Raw genomic sequence first — 14,382 nt, forward strand, 5'->3', positions numbered from 1 at the left:
TGGGTCCACTGCTTCCTTTGCCACTGGATTCAAGCTAGCCTGGCTGATGAGGGGTGTTACCCCGAAACGGTCCCAGGATGCTTGATTACGGTTCAGGAAATACCTGACTTGGCAGTTCGGGCTCGACTATTCCCATGAGGCACTGGGTCATGGCTGATTTGCATATAGATGGGTCTGAACTGAGGTGGTGAAGTGAGCTAAAGAACGATGATGGATTCAACCCAGATCTGTGACTGGGGGTAAGTGTCTGAAAAGTTTTAGCACTCCGTCCATCATCTCCTTGTGTTTGGTTTGTATGTATTTCCAACATATTTTCTCAATACATTAAATTGACCTGTTCAAAGATTAAATAGCTACTTGGACCCTTTTCCGAATATTACTGACAATCTATCTGTCCATGACTTTGATATGAAGTCCTAGAATATTTAGTCATTATACAGCTTAACAAGTTCACAGACCCGCCAGTTAGAGTCTACTTTCTTTAAGGACTATTTGCATTAGATGGCTTAGCTGATATAGTATTTTGTGGCCTAAGGGAAATTTCAACCCAAACCTGAGCGGCCCAATTGCTGGCTCTTCTGCCTGCATTACTAAAGAGAAATTATATTTAACAAAATTTTTACAGATTCTTTCAATATTGTGATTAATAACATTATTATTTTTTTTATCTTATCTTGTGGACAATTGGCTCCAAAATTGTAAGGTTAGGCCAGCAGCCACTTCTACCAATTCCAGCAGTTTAGCATTTGCCTTTTTTGGAGTAGGAATAGGTTTCAATTTAGGATAGCAATGCAACCTGTCTTCAGATGTTTATTATCAAATAGGTAACGGCCATGCTGGCTATAACTTTACACTGATGACAATGCAGGCTTACATAGACTTTCATTCTTGACTATGCAGAGGAAGTAGAAGTTGCAACAAGGTTTCCATAGGAGGAGGTTAACCAGCAGGAAGATCATAACAGTTGGAGCATCTTGTGCAACAGTGCTTGCCCAACCGCATTGAACACCAGTGCTCCACCCCCTTTTGACTAGGTTTGGGCTATACAAATACTACACACACATACCAGCTTACAAGACAATTTGCTACATTCTGACGACTCAAATTCTGGAGGAATATTCCATCTGCATTCTCCAATAGTGCCCACTTGATTTACTCCAACAACATAGAGTCACAGCCAGCAATCTGCAATGATTTCAGTGAAAAAATGAATATTATCTACCTAGGAATTTCAATATATTTAAAATGTTATCCCAGGGGCAGATTGAGACAGTTTGTAGAAGACGGTATCTTTCAAAAACTATTTTGTAGAGCTCAAAATTCAAGAGTTAAAGATATGGTCACCTTCAGATTTTCTTTTCTTTTCGGTGTTTTATATAACGCAAACTTGACCCAAAGGTATCAGGTATCAGAGTTCTTAACATGAGCACCAGCTGCGTTACACAAGGACACAATCATTATTGTTGGGCACAGGGACATTAAGTGATTTGCCCAGAATCACAGGATGTTGAGCGACATTGCTGAGACTCGAATGCATAATGTGCATATTTGGCCACCCAGTCTCAACGTGCTCTTTCATTTAGGAATTTCATGTTAGGAGTGTTTATTAGAGCATTACATTAAACATTTCACCTTCCTAATCCCATTAGTAATCTAACCAAGTATCATCTGGTACACCAAGGTAGAAAACAACTCAATCATCCGCTCTGGCTAAAGACCAGTTTGTCTAAAGGACAGCATGTCTTGAATTCTGCGAGAAGTAGAGAGAGGGCTTTTGCTCAGTCCTCCTGAGTCACTGGTTTCCATGTATTATCGACTGCCAATGGGCTGCTGGTCTGTCCATCAACACCACAGTATTTAATGGATGATTACATTGATCCATTTGTATTGCCATTAATTTTGGTGATGGGGCTCAAGTACTCCTTTTATTTAGACTAGAGCCAGGGTGTGTTCTTTGATGTATTTAGTTGCCCAAGCTTTAAAATTTTAATTGCTGGCTTATGGCTTTCTTGTTTAGGATTGACTGCTGTTTGAATGTTTTAGACTATTTAAAAAACTAATCTCCAATGAGCATGGCTTGGTTTTACGTTGCTGCCATGGTAATTTGTAGCTGGATTGACAAATTTACTTATGTACAAAGTTATGCACGCACACTGGTTTTCCAAAAAGATACTGGCCCTTTGTCAAAGGTATATATTGTGCAATATTTTGTTTAGTATGACTAATATGTTCACGCCTTACAATTTTTGAGCGTACAACTCTGCAATTGGGGTCTGTTCAGACAGGGGCTTACATATTGTTGGGGCCCAAGATGTTACTTTGTTTTGATATTTTCTTTGCACCACATGCACACGGTCACACAACTGTTACTAAGCACTCATCCTAACAAAAAACTGACTTATTGGTGTTGCCAATGATTATTTTGCAGTGCAGGCATTCAAACTGTAACCCATGGATACAGACTGGGTCTTTCTCTGTGAATTTGTGTTGGGTTTATACTTAGTACGCAAGGAAAGTATGCACTGTCTGAATCGTGTTGCATGCAGCACAAGAGGCCGGTTACCTACACAGGATAAGGCCATCACACTTTCCGGTCACACGGACAGTGCTTCAGTGAATACACAGCATTTTCTTCACCCTTGTCCAATTGCTGGCTGTAACCTAAATTTAGCTTGAAGTCCTTACTAGAAGCAAAAGACTGCACCAAACTAGTTTGAGTATCTGGCCTATGCTATACTCAAGAAATGTCCTACCGTCAGCTGTGGCCTTCCTCTTATGCACTCTGCTGAGGGAGGATAGATTTTGCAAATAGATCATTAGTAAGAAAGCATGCACCTTCTCCCATGGAATTCACATTGCTATGATCAGTTAGTGCTTGCTTATCTCCACTTTTGAAAAGGCCTAGAAATAAAAGCCACAAAGAAGATCTCGATTTTGCTTTGCTAAAGATATGAATTTCTAATCTCACATCACAACTTGATCAGTCTTGGATTTCTGCAAGTGCCAAAGATTATAGACAGTGGTCTGCATACACAAGTAGGCTGTATTCTCAGGGACATCTGGAGAAGCTCTGCTGCACATACACAGAGGGAGATCGGACTAGGAACAGGTCTCTGGAAATTGTCACTTTTTCCCCAAGGTGAGAACAAGCTAGGCGTAGGAGGAAGCCCTGCATATGTGTTGTGCCCTGAAAGTAGAGGAATCAGTACTGCTAGGTGCAAAGAGTAGTGTGCAGACCTATGCACAGCCCTATCTGGCCACTGGGTATTGATCATCGCAAAATACCACATTCTACATTCAGATCCTGAAGCGCATGGATGCAATACTTTACGCAGCTGATTTTGTGGGTATTGAGAATGGGCGCAGGGTGTGAACGGAGGCTATGCTCTGTCCCTAGAGTTTGTTTATAGCAGGGTGTGGGTCAGGAGACTTGATGCAGGGCCCTATAGGAAAGCCTGGATTATTGGATGATAGTATGCAAGTCTTACTATGTGATAAGATGAAGCTGTGGAACCGTTCAGTGACTAGATGATGGAGCAGTGAGTCTTCTCTGGTGATCATATGATGGGTCTGTGGAACTGTTTTTGCGATTGTGTTACGGAGGCAAAGGGTCTCATCTGCAATCCGATGATGGACTTATTGGAGCATACAATACGGCTTTATGTACAATTGAAGAGCACAGACCAAGATGCTCCCATACTTAGACAACAGATGCTCACGGAAACACAGAAGGTGGCTGACACAGAGGGAGCAGATGACACAGCAAGGGTTAGAAGAAATCACAAAGGAATACAGACTATGTACGTCTACGGAAAACATGATAGTTTCATGGTCCGGGGGTTGAAGTGTGCAGATGTCAAACGGGTCTCACCTTTTCACGCACATTCTGATAGCTCTGTTGCAGCCAACTCCGCCACCAGCCGCCATCCTCACTGAAAAATAGAAAATGTGAGTGGCAAATGAAGTGATATCATCTGGGAGCTTTCGCCTCCTGTTCAACTTTACTACTTTTACCTTGCACCAGAGAACAAAATGATCCCAGCCCCAATATCAAATGCCAACATTAGTCTTGCTCAAACACCAGTGACTTAAGTCTACCCTGCCCGTACACCAGTGGCAGACAAAACCCTCCACCCACATCACAGACTCATAATTCCACATCATGGCCGACACCTCTACTGGAACAGAAACTTGAGCAGACCAGACAAGCCACCATTACATGTCTAGCATCAGCCATCTCTCTACACTGGAGCAAACATCAATCCGGTCCTGTCGCCAAAAGTCAACAACATAATTATGGTCATATCACAATATCAAGGGCTAGTTTTATTACCGAATTAATATAAACTTCCCTTAGTCTAATAAACAATAAACACTAGAAGGTGCCATTTCTCACTACTACTATCAGAAAAAGATCACCTCTCAAAAACCAAGACCAAGGACTAACAGCATCCCAACATCCATCACAGGGGCCAATTCAACCCTCTTGCAGACACGGTCGATTCGGGCCCCTTTGTCCCCTTACACCAATAGCTAAAAGGTCCCCTTCACCTGAGATCTTGGGTAGATACCAACACTACTTATAACAAGAGGTAATACTACACACTGGACTGATCCTAGTGCAGCCCCATGCTAGGGATTAAGAACACCCTGACACACCTCGAGCCAACAGCGTTGATGAGTGGAATAATTCTTTAGCATTCATATCTCAATATTGGCTACTCAAAGATACACACCAGAGGTTAACACCTATCCATAATACCACCCTTGAGCACCACCCTCCCCCAACATGCTGTTGGTTGATAATGAAGTACTCCAGACTAGGACTTAACACCTCCTTTATCCATTTAAATGGCACATGAGTTTACAACAGATTTCCACATATGAAGGTGCCATCCATGCTCCAGCATCACTGGATGGACAGCCAAGATGACAGTGAATGTGTGGTGGGATGCAGATGCAAAGATTAGATGCAGAGTCCAAACCACACTGGCCACTATAGAAATGTTAGGAAAAACAGAGCATCTCCTCGAATGTACCAATTTCTGGGGCAGACTTGCATCACATACATGCACTGCACTGGACTAAGTGTGCTGTGACATGGTGCACTGGGATCTATTCCCGCGTCAGCCCAATATACTATGGTAAACCAGGTATTGTACAAAATGGCAAATGCAAAAAGAACAACTGATGGACAGAATGCAGAACAATGTCATACATTCACCCCAGAACCGAGATCTGGGCCTAAATCCATCTTTTTTTTTGCTCACCATGCCATTCCAGTTTGAACCCAGCCATTTGCAAATCAAGCTTGACCCTGTGCCCAATGGGTACAGTCCAGGCTGAACTGCCAAGCCAAGTCCTCCCTGGACTGGAAACAAGCATCCTAGGAGTGGTTTCGGAGTTCACCCGTCATCAGCCAGAATAGCTTGATTCCAGTGGCATGGAGAGCACAGGACCCACGTCTGGGCATACCCGTCCCACTCGTGGTGACAAATGCAAAAAGAGCAACTGATGACAGAATACAGAACAATGACATACATTAACCCCAGTACAGAGCTCTGGGCCTAATCCATAATTTTTTTGCTCACCATGCCTTTCCGGTTTGTACCCAGCCATATGCAAATCAATCTTGAGCCTGTGCCCAACAGAAACAGTCCAGCCTGAACTGCCAAGCCAGGTCCTTCCTGGACTGGAAATAAGCATCCTAGGACCGGTATCGGTGTTTCACCCCTCCTCAGCCAGGATAGCTTGATTCCAGTGGCCTGGAGAGAAGGGGACCCACGTCTGGGCATACCCGTCCCAGTCGGGGATTCAACCCAGATTTGTGTCTGGGGGTGAGTGTTTGAAAAGTTTCAGCACTCCGTCCATCATCTCCTTGTGTTTGCCCTAAGTTGGCAGGGTATGCCCAGACTTGGGTCCCTTGCTCACTTTTCCACTGGATTCAAGCTAGCCTGGCTGATGAGGGGTGTTACCCCGAAACCGGTCCCAGGATGCTTGTTTCCGGTCTAGGAAAGACATGGCTTGGCAGTTTGGGCTAGACTGTTCCCATAAGGCTACGGGGGTCAGGTCCAGGGAACACCTGGCTTGGCAGTTCGGGTTGGACTGTTCACATGAGGCACAGGGTCAAGACTGATTTGCATATAGCTGTGGCTGAACTGGGGTGGCGAAGTGAGCTAAAGAATGATGATGGATTCAACCCAGATCTGTGACTGAGGGAGGAGGGAGTGTTTGAAAAGCTTCAGCACTCCATCCATCATCTCCTTGTGTTTGTGTTGTACAAAATGGCACCTGTTGGACAAAGGCCCTTACCTGGGGCCAGACTACACCACAATAGGCCATGCTGGCTTTTTTTCTTCTAGGACAGGTGACCGTCTGTCACGACTGTGGTGCACATAAAACACCGGTAGATTGTGTTAAAGGGACACACTAACCAAGGCATCATGCATACATAAACATGGCAATTAGTTGTTCCTATAGTAGCAAAAGGATCTCGCATCAGGCATTGGCAGCTCTGGGGCACTTGAAGACACCTACAGCTCAATCTTAAGTACTCAAGCACACTGATAATGATCACGTACCTTTGTTGAAAACAGAGGAAAGGAGTTATGACACTGCCTCATGAAAAAGAAAAGTAGATACACCAGTGAGGTCTTTAGAATCAAGCCCCTGGTATTTGACTCTAGGGAGCCAAAAGAAGAAAATGATGAAGGAGGGACAGAGTCTTGATCAGAGCAAAAGGCCAGGGTGAATTGAAAGCAGAGACGAGAGACATGTGTTGAGTGCCAAATTATCTATTAGTTCATAGACGCTGGATAGAATTTTCTAGCACTGGTCTTCGTTGGTGAATAGATCTGTACGACTATGAACGAAAAACAAGGTCTAAAGATTAAAAATAATAGATTTTCCATCAGGGTGTATTTGTTGCTCAGATCTGGACAAGTACACGGCCAACCAGGAGAGGCAAGAACATAGACTCTGCGACTCCTGCAAATCTACTTTAGGGACAGGCATTTCCACTTTGGTTAAGGGCACCAATTAGGACAAGGAGCTCAACTCCCTTTCTTGGTTTACCTCAGGACGGTGTGGAGTGTCAACATCTAAAGGTCAGGACCCAACGCCTTTTCGATATATATGCACGATATCACCCACTTTCTATTTAGTTGCTTCTTTAGCAAATAGAAGGAAAACAAACAGTGCCAGGATGCACAAAGCATGTGCTATGAGTAGAGGCATGGTAGCCAGAGGGCAAACACATGATTAAGTGGTTGATGGCATTCATTACAAAAAGACAACCGCAAAATGCTTTGCAGGATTTGAGAGCTCCCTACCCTCTAATGCACTTCAAGTTAGTAAACACACTCCTCAAGTAAGAAAACAATACATTGCTGGTGATTCCAGTACTCCCAGCTATCGCTCTTTCTCCTTCACACTGGTAGAGAAATACCTGCAACCACAGGTAGTAACTTAAAAAAGCTCTGGTTCTTGAGGAAGCATCGGGCATTTTTATTAGATATGATAAGAAGATTTAATAATAACTAAAGCTGAAGAAACTCCAATGGGGATACCATAAGTATTTCTTAGTTGGTACCTCTCAAGTTTTTTTGGGGTGGGTGGAATGAGGGAACAGCTGTATTTGGGGAATTTTAGGAAAGCATACGGAAAAGTTTCTCAAGTCTAACAGAAGAATACACCCTACAGACATTTCCCCCGAATCCCAGATGGGATCAAATTAGGGGCAACAAGAACAGTTCCATGTGACACCTAGAAGTTAAAAGTATGGGTTACTAAAATTCATAATACTCTTCTTCTTAAGGCACTACACTGGGCCGAAGTGCATCGTACGTGCCATGCCAACAGCCTGGTCACTATGTCCATGTAACAGGGTTGACTGCCTTGGCTATGGAACTGCACTGGACCCATAGTCACACTGCTAATGCTGTGAGAGAAGACAGCACAGCGCTACTTCCACATAAAACTTCATGTGCATACACATAGGTGGGTCAATGCCCACAATTTTACTAGGCCCAGCATAGATCTTTGAAGTCAAATGTTAATTTCTCATCAGTGCGTCCTATCGAAGATGCTCAGTTGCTAAATAGTGCTTTTTAACGATTACTTCCCCTTAATCTCTCGGTCGGCCCTCCGAGACTACCAAATGTCTAATTTTGTCGTGGTAAATGGCCTGAAAAAAGTTGGTACGGTATGATTAAACAGTCTATTTTGAAAAAAACGAGTGGCAAATCCGTTCCAACATCAAGCAAGAAGATTGCCAGTGAATATCAAACCATCCCCATCACCAAAGAGACAAAAAAAATGGTTGACCACATGTAGAAATTACAGTGCATGATCCGTTTAGCATTTTACAGCCTGGGCTACTTAGTAAGACATCTGTAATCCACATAATGTGAATGGAATTTTGTAAATTAGTACTAGCAACGTATATGTAACACAAGAAAAAGAAAAACTAAATGAATCGGTCTCAAAATATTCTGCTTTTATGGAATTTAGGGAATGGAGCCAATAGCTGTAATATTTCCTGGTGCCTTAACAGCCTTTCCGAGAGACTGACACCCTCTTCCAAATGCAGACAGAATACGAAGTATGAACTTAGAAAAATACATATTACCAACGTAACTTCGTGGAGACCACCACCGCTATTTGCAGGGTAAAACCTGCACCTGGCAGCAGCTGAAACACCAGGTCCCACTGCACACTTCTCCCACCCCTCGGCTGCCTGACAAGCAATGCAGTATCTCCTAGTTGATTAGCACCACCGGCCCTCATCCCCCTCCCCTCAACCCCCTCAAAACTGAAAATCAATTGACAAAAGCAAAACTGGGAATCGCTCATTCTCCAACCAAGCCATGCAAAGACCTCCCTCAACACATCAGAGCCTCCTCCTCACTTCTTGAGTTCCTCAAGAAGCAAACCCTTGCTCTTTATATAAGCACATTGGGAACCACACGTCAAAGCGCCTGTGTACCCTCTCGGGTGATTAATGCGACACACACATCAAGATAACATCACATAGCAAGCAATACTCCGAAGCACCCTTCCTTCTGGGCGAAGTCAATATATGCTGTTGGGCTGACAGTTAATGTATCGCCCATGCGGTCTAGCACCATCGCAGCCTCACTACAATTCGTGGTCGACACACGTTCCACAGTAGTTTATACTCCTCTCTCGCCCTCTATGTATCTAGCACTCCCTGCCCCGGCGGTATGGTTGACAGCCCCTTTCCCGAGCTCAGCTGCTCTCACCCTTCCGCCATCTTGCCAGCGTGACATCACAATATTTACCGACCCTTGACCCTCGTAAGCACGATCAGGGAGTGATAGACATAAAAGAAAGACTAGATTAGTAGACAGAGAGAGGGGACTGGAGGATAGAATAGCGACCGCAATGTTGATTTTTAGGTAATGTCGATTTCTAGGTACTGGTGACCGATAAGAATTAGAGAGAACACGAGGACAAGAGAAAGGGGCCAAAGCTGAGACACAATGCCAGACTTGTCAAATTATCATTTGTGTACGTTCCGTTAATCTTTGTCTTTTTACACTCGCAGCATGAACATGCTAGATTTCTTGGTTTATAATCTTTCCCTCTCCATTCATCGTACGCTTCAATAACTCAACCAGTCTCTCTTTCTCTCTCTGTTCCTCGTCTTTGCTCTGCTTACCTTTGTATTAGCCACGTCACTTATGCGTCTGCGAATCCTTGCTTTTCAGCCAACCCCACCTTCATTATTAATTGGGCTTGAAGTCGCAGTAATTATCCGAACTTTGAGGTTTGCCAGTTCCATGCTCAAGTAACTCATTTAATACAGACATTGCCTTTAAATTCTGGGACTTGTAATTCTTGGTTTATGCAAGGATGATAAATACCACATTGCAATTTAAACAAGCATTGCCAAAGCCAATATGCCTCGCCTATGATAGAGCTATTGGCTTTGCCAATTTCTTATAGCTTTGTTGTATGGCAGCATGACTCAAAGTAAACAAGCATTTGCAATGCAATAGGACTCGCATTTACGTGAGTTTCAGCTATTGACATTGAAAATGATAATGCCTTTTATTTTTTTTTCGTTATTAAAACATAAATAAAAGACATGGTCATTTACAATGCCAATAGCTTAAACTTTCGTAAATGCGAGACCTATTGCATTGCAAATGTTTATTATCTGTTGTCTGCCGTTTTGCATTGAGGCTTGGTTTATGATCTTTAAATAGTAATACATTTATGGCTATTATTGTCCACTGTTCTCTTGCTTGTTAGATTATTTCAAATATGAGCTTTGATGCTATTTCTCCTAAAACATCAATTACTGTCCTCAAAGCGTTATGCCTTTGGACAATAATAGCTAGACAGTTAGAAGAGATACACTGCCACCCAGTGACCTATAAAAGAAACCACAAATATCATGTATTCACCTTTATCTTGCTTGTTTTCCAAGTATTTCTCAACGTTTCAAATTAGATTGTAAATGCACATTACGGAATGCTCGTGTATGCACATAGATGTCAGCCTATGATGCTTGATGTTAGGCATCCGTGTTGCTGTCATCACATGTGGCTGATCTCGGAAGCGTGGGCTAAAAAAAAGGTTTGTTTGAGCTCAGCAGTAGATAGTGCAAAAATGTGAATTCTAAATCATCAGGCAGGTAAGGCAATCAAACCACCACACACAAAATACATTTATTATGAAATCAACAAGTACAGAATTGCAAAAGAGTTTGTGACAGATTGGAATGTTGAGCCGTTCAGTGGCACTCCGTCAGCACAGAGATTTCCAGAGGGTAACAAGGTTCTTAAAGGCGGCTGCCAGCCAATCAGAAATGATCTGCAAGAATCTGTGACATGTTGTTATATAAAAGTCTTACCCGAGGATTGAAAGAGTAAACTATGACCATCGCACCTATTGTTGCAAGCATTTAAAGTAATGGAAAGTTTGTTTTTAGGTCGAGGACCGAAGGCTGCGCTTGCGCAGTCTCCGGGGGAGATTTAATGATTTGAAGTATTTTCTGTAAGGGGGCTTGAACCCGCCTCTCTCCTCCATTGGCTGGCTTCCTAAACGGAGGCCAGCCATTGGAGGAGAGAGGCGTCACTCCGTTAAAGCCCGTCTCTTTCGGATTCCGGGGCGTGTTTTTTTGCGTTTTTGCGACTGTGACGTCATCCGTCACTCACAACGCCAAAACACGCCCCCGATTCCGAAATTTTCGGAGTTGCGGCCGCCATTTTGCGTTTTTCTTGTTTGCTTTCCTGGTGGCTTTTTCCGTGATTGGGTTTGCCCGGCCCCGGCCTTGCTGCGGCCTGGCGGACCTTGAGTGGCTCCCTGCGGTGGTGAGCTTGCGGAGCTGCTGTAACTTTGAGGCGCCTACGGGAGAGTGTTGTAGCTGATTTATCGCTGGTGTGCTGCCCTGCGATCGGAGCTCCGGCCCACAGTAGTTGATGGCAGGTACGGGTTGAGGAGGTTGGGAAGGCCACAGAGTGCCCGCCATTTTGTGTCCCCCGAGAGTGGCAAGGCGGCGTCTCTCTGCACGGCCGAGAGCAGCCGAGTGAACTGCGGCGCTGCTGTCACCGGAGGGCTGTGGGCACCAAGACAAAACGTTGTGGTGGTGGAAGCACGGGGCCATCTGGATCGGCCCGGCAGCTAGAGAAGTCCTGTGGCGCCCTGCCCGGTGAAGGTGCCGCCTCCCTGGAGCGCTAGAGGTGAGGAGTAGCGGGCCGTGCGCTGCTGGCCGTGGTTGTCTCGGTCCACGTATCCGCGGACGGCGTGACTCTGCTTGCGGGAGGGAGGTGGGGGCTCTCTGCTCCTGCAAGTCTCACCCCCCTTTTGGACCTAGCGTACAGGTGCCAGAGCTCAGCCTCTGGCCCTGGTTGCAGTAGGGGCATGTGAGCCTAGCGCTTTCACCGCAGCAGTGGCGGGCGTGGGGATGCCCTTGGCGGTACTTGTACAGAGCGTCTGCTGAGGCCTGGTGCCCGTGGCCTACTGCGCTTGAGTGGCAGTGAGGCCTGTCATCGGCCCGTAATTCAGCGGGCAGAGGGCAGCACACCGGGACTGTGAGCAGGCTTTAGTGATCTGTGGTAGTCCAGGCCCCCCTTGCAAAATACTGTGGGCATAGCAGGGGTATAGCAGGGGTGCTACAAAAAGAAACCTGCGGATTAACCACATATGGCTATATCTCGGGATTCAGGGAGGTTATACAACAGCTACGACACCAGCCCCTCCCCCAGCACCAGTGCAGGGCTCAGAGGTTGTACTCCAACTCTGACACAGAGTCCCTCCAGTACCAGCGCAGGCCTCAGCGGTTGTACTCCAGCTCTGACACGAAGCGGCACCTGCCCAAGTGCAGTCCTCAGAGGTTGTACTCCAGCTCTGACATGGAGCCCCTCCAGCACCAGTGCAGGCCTCAAAGGTTGTACTCCAGCACTGACACGGAGCCCCTCCAGTACCAGTGCAGCTGTGCTTGCTCCCCTGCCCCCTGGCTGTGCTTGCTCCCCTGCCCCCTGGATGTGCTTGCTCTCCTGCCCCCTGGCTGTGCTTACTTCCCTGCCCCCTGGCTGTGCTTGCTTCCCTGGCTGTGCTTGCTTCCCTGCCCCCTGGCTGTGCTTGCTTCCCTGCCTCCTGGCTGTGCTTGCTTCCCCTGCCCCCTGGCTGTGCTTGCTTCCTCTGCCCCCTCGCTGTGCTTGCTTCCCCTGCCCCCTGCCCCCTCGCTGTGCTTGCTTCCCCTGCCCCCTCGCTGTGCTTGCTCCCCTGCCCCCTGGCTGTGCTTGCTCCCCTGCCCCCTGGCTGTGCTTGCTCCCCTGCCCCTGGTTCCCCTGCCCCCTGGCTGTGCTTGCTTCCCTGCCCCCTGGCTGTACTTGCTTCCCTGTCACCTGGCTGTGCTTGCTTCCCTGCCCCCTGGCTGTGCTTGCTTCCCTGCCCCCTGGCTGTGCTTGCTTCCCTGCCCCGTGGCTGTGCTTGCTTCCCTGCCCCCTGGCTGTGCTTGCTTCCCTGCCCCCTGGCTGTGCTTGCTTCCCTGCCCCTGGCTGTGCTTGCTTCCCTGCCCCCTGGCTGTGCTTGCTGCCCTGCCCCCTCGCTGTGCTTGCTCCCCTGCCCCCTCGCTGTGCTTGCTCCCCTGCCCCCTCGCTGTGCTTGCTCCCCTGCCCTCTGGCTGTGCTTGCTCCCCTGCCCCCTGGCTGTGCTTGCTTCCCTGCCCCCTGGCTGTGCTTGCTTCCCTGCCCCCTGGCTGTGCTTGCTTCCCTGCCCCCTCGCTGGGCTTGCTCCCCTGCCCCCTCGCTGTGCTTGCTCCCCTGCCCCCTCACCGTGCTTGCTCCCCGGCCCCCTGGCTGTGCTTGCTCCCCTGCCCCCTGGCTGTGATTGCTCCCCTGCCCCCTGGCTGTGATTGCTCCCCTGCCCCCTGGTTCCCCTGCCCCCTGGCTGTGCTTGCTTTCCTGCCCCCTGGCTGTGCTTGCTTCCCTGCACCCTCGCTGTGCTTGCTCCCCTGCCCCCTGGTTGTGCTTGCTCCCCTGCCCCCTGGCTGTGCTTGCTTTCCTGCCCCTCGCTGTGCTTGCTCTCCTGTGTGTGTATGTGGCTCTGGGTGTGTGTGTGTGGATCTGGGTGTGTGTGTGTGTGTGGCTCTGGGTGTGTGTGTGTGGCTCTGTGTGCGTGTGTGGCTCTGTGTGTGTGTGGCTCTGTGTGTGTGTGGCTCTGTGTGTGTGTGTGGCTCTGTGTGTGTGTGGGGCTCTGTGTGTGTGTGTGTTGGGGGGGCTCTGTGTGGGGCTCTGTGTGGGGCTCTGTGTGGGGCTCTGTGTGTGTGGCTCTGTGTGTGTGGCTCTGTGTGTGTGGCACTGTGTGTGTGGCTCTGTGTGTGTGGCTCTGTGTGTGTGGCTCTGTGTGTGTGGCTCTGTGTGTGTGGCTCTGTGTGTGTGTCTCTGTGTGTGTGTGACTATGTGTGTGGCTGTGGCTCTGTGTGGGTGGCTCTGTATGTGTGTGCGGGTGGCTTTGTGTGTGTGGCTCTGTGTGGGTGTAAATGCAATAGGTCATGCATTTGAGAGCAATTAAGCTATTGGCATTGTAAATGACAATGCCATTTATTTAACGATTAAGCTATTGACAATGTAAATGACTATGCCATTTATTTATGATTAAAAAAAAAAATGTCATGAGCAATGCCAATAGCTCTACCTTTAATAATGCAGAGATCATTCCATTGTAAATGCTTGTTAATCATGGCCACATGTAGATTGTGGAATTGAAAAAAACGACTACTATGCAGAAACACCGCCCCCAGCTCTAATACTTTAGGAAGGGGGAGGCTTTTGGAATGAATGTAATTTAGCAAAACTTTAAAAAAAAATGTGCCCTCTGGCACAAGTTTCTATTTTTACCATTTCAAGT

At 47.0% G+C, this 14,382-nt stretch overlaps 1 protein-coding gene across 2 annotated transcripts in view; it reads right to left on the reverse strand.

Moving 5' to 3' along the window:
* BSDC1 (BSD domain containing 1) overlaps positions 1-9,313 on the reverse strand; it is a 257,488-nt gene extending 248,175 nt beyond the window's left edge. For both annotated transcript variants that reach the window (XR_013608698.1, XM_078680725.1), the window contains exons 1-2: positions 9,264-9,313; positions 3,872-3,932 (exon numbers count right to left, since the gene is read on the reverse strand). Coding sequence is in view for 1 of the 2 variants with exons in the window: in XM_078680725.1 (XP_078536851.1) it covers positions 3,872-3,932; positions 9,264-9,274 (72 nt within the window). In the remaining variant the exon portion in view is untranslated. The remainder of the gene's footprint in view (positions 1-3,871; positions 3,933-9,263) is intronic.
* Between the last annotated feature and the right edge of the window lie 5,069 nt (positions 9,314-14,382).

Source organism: Lissotriton helveticus, chromosome 3_1, assembly GCF_964261635.1.
Source record: "Lissotriton helveticus chromosome 3_1, aLisHel1.1, whole genome shotgun sequence".
Taxonomy (NCBI): Eukaryota; Metazoa; Chordata; class Amphibia; order Caudata; family Salamandridae; genus Lissotriton; species Lissotriton helveticus.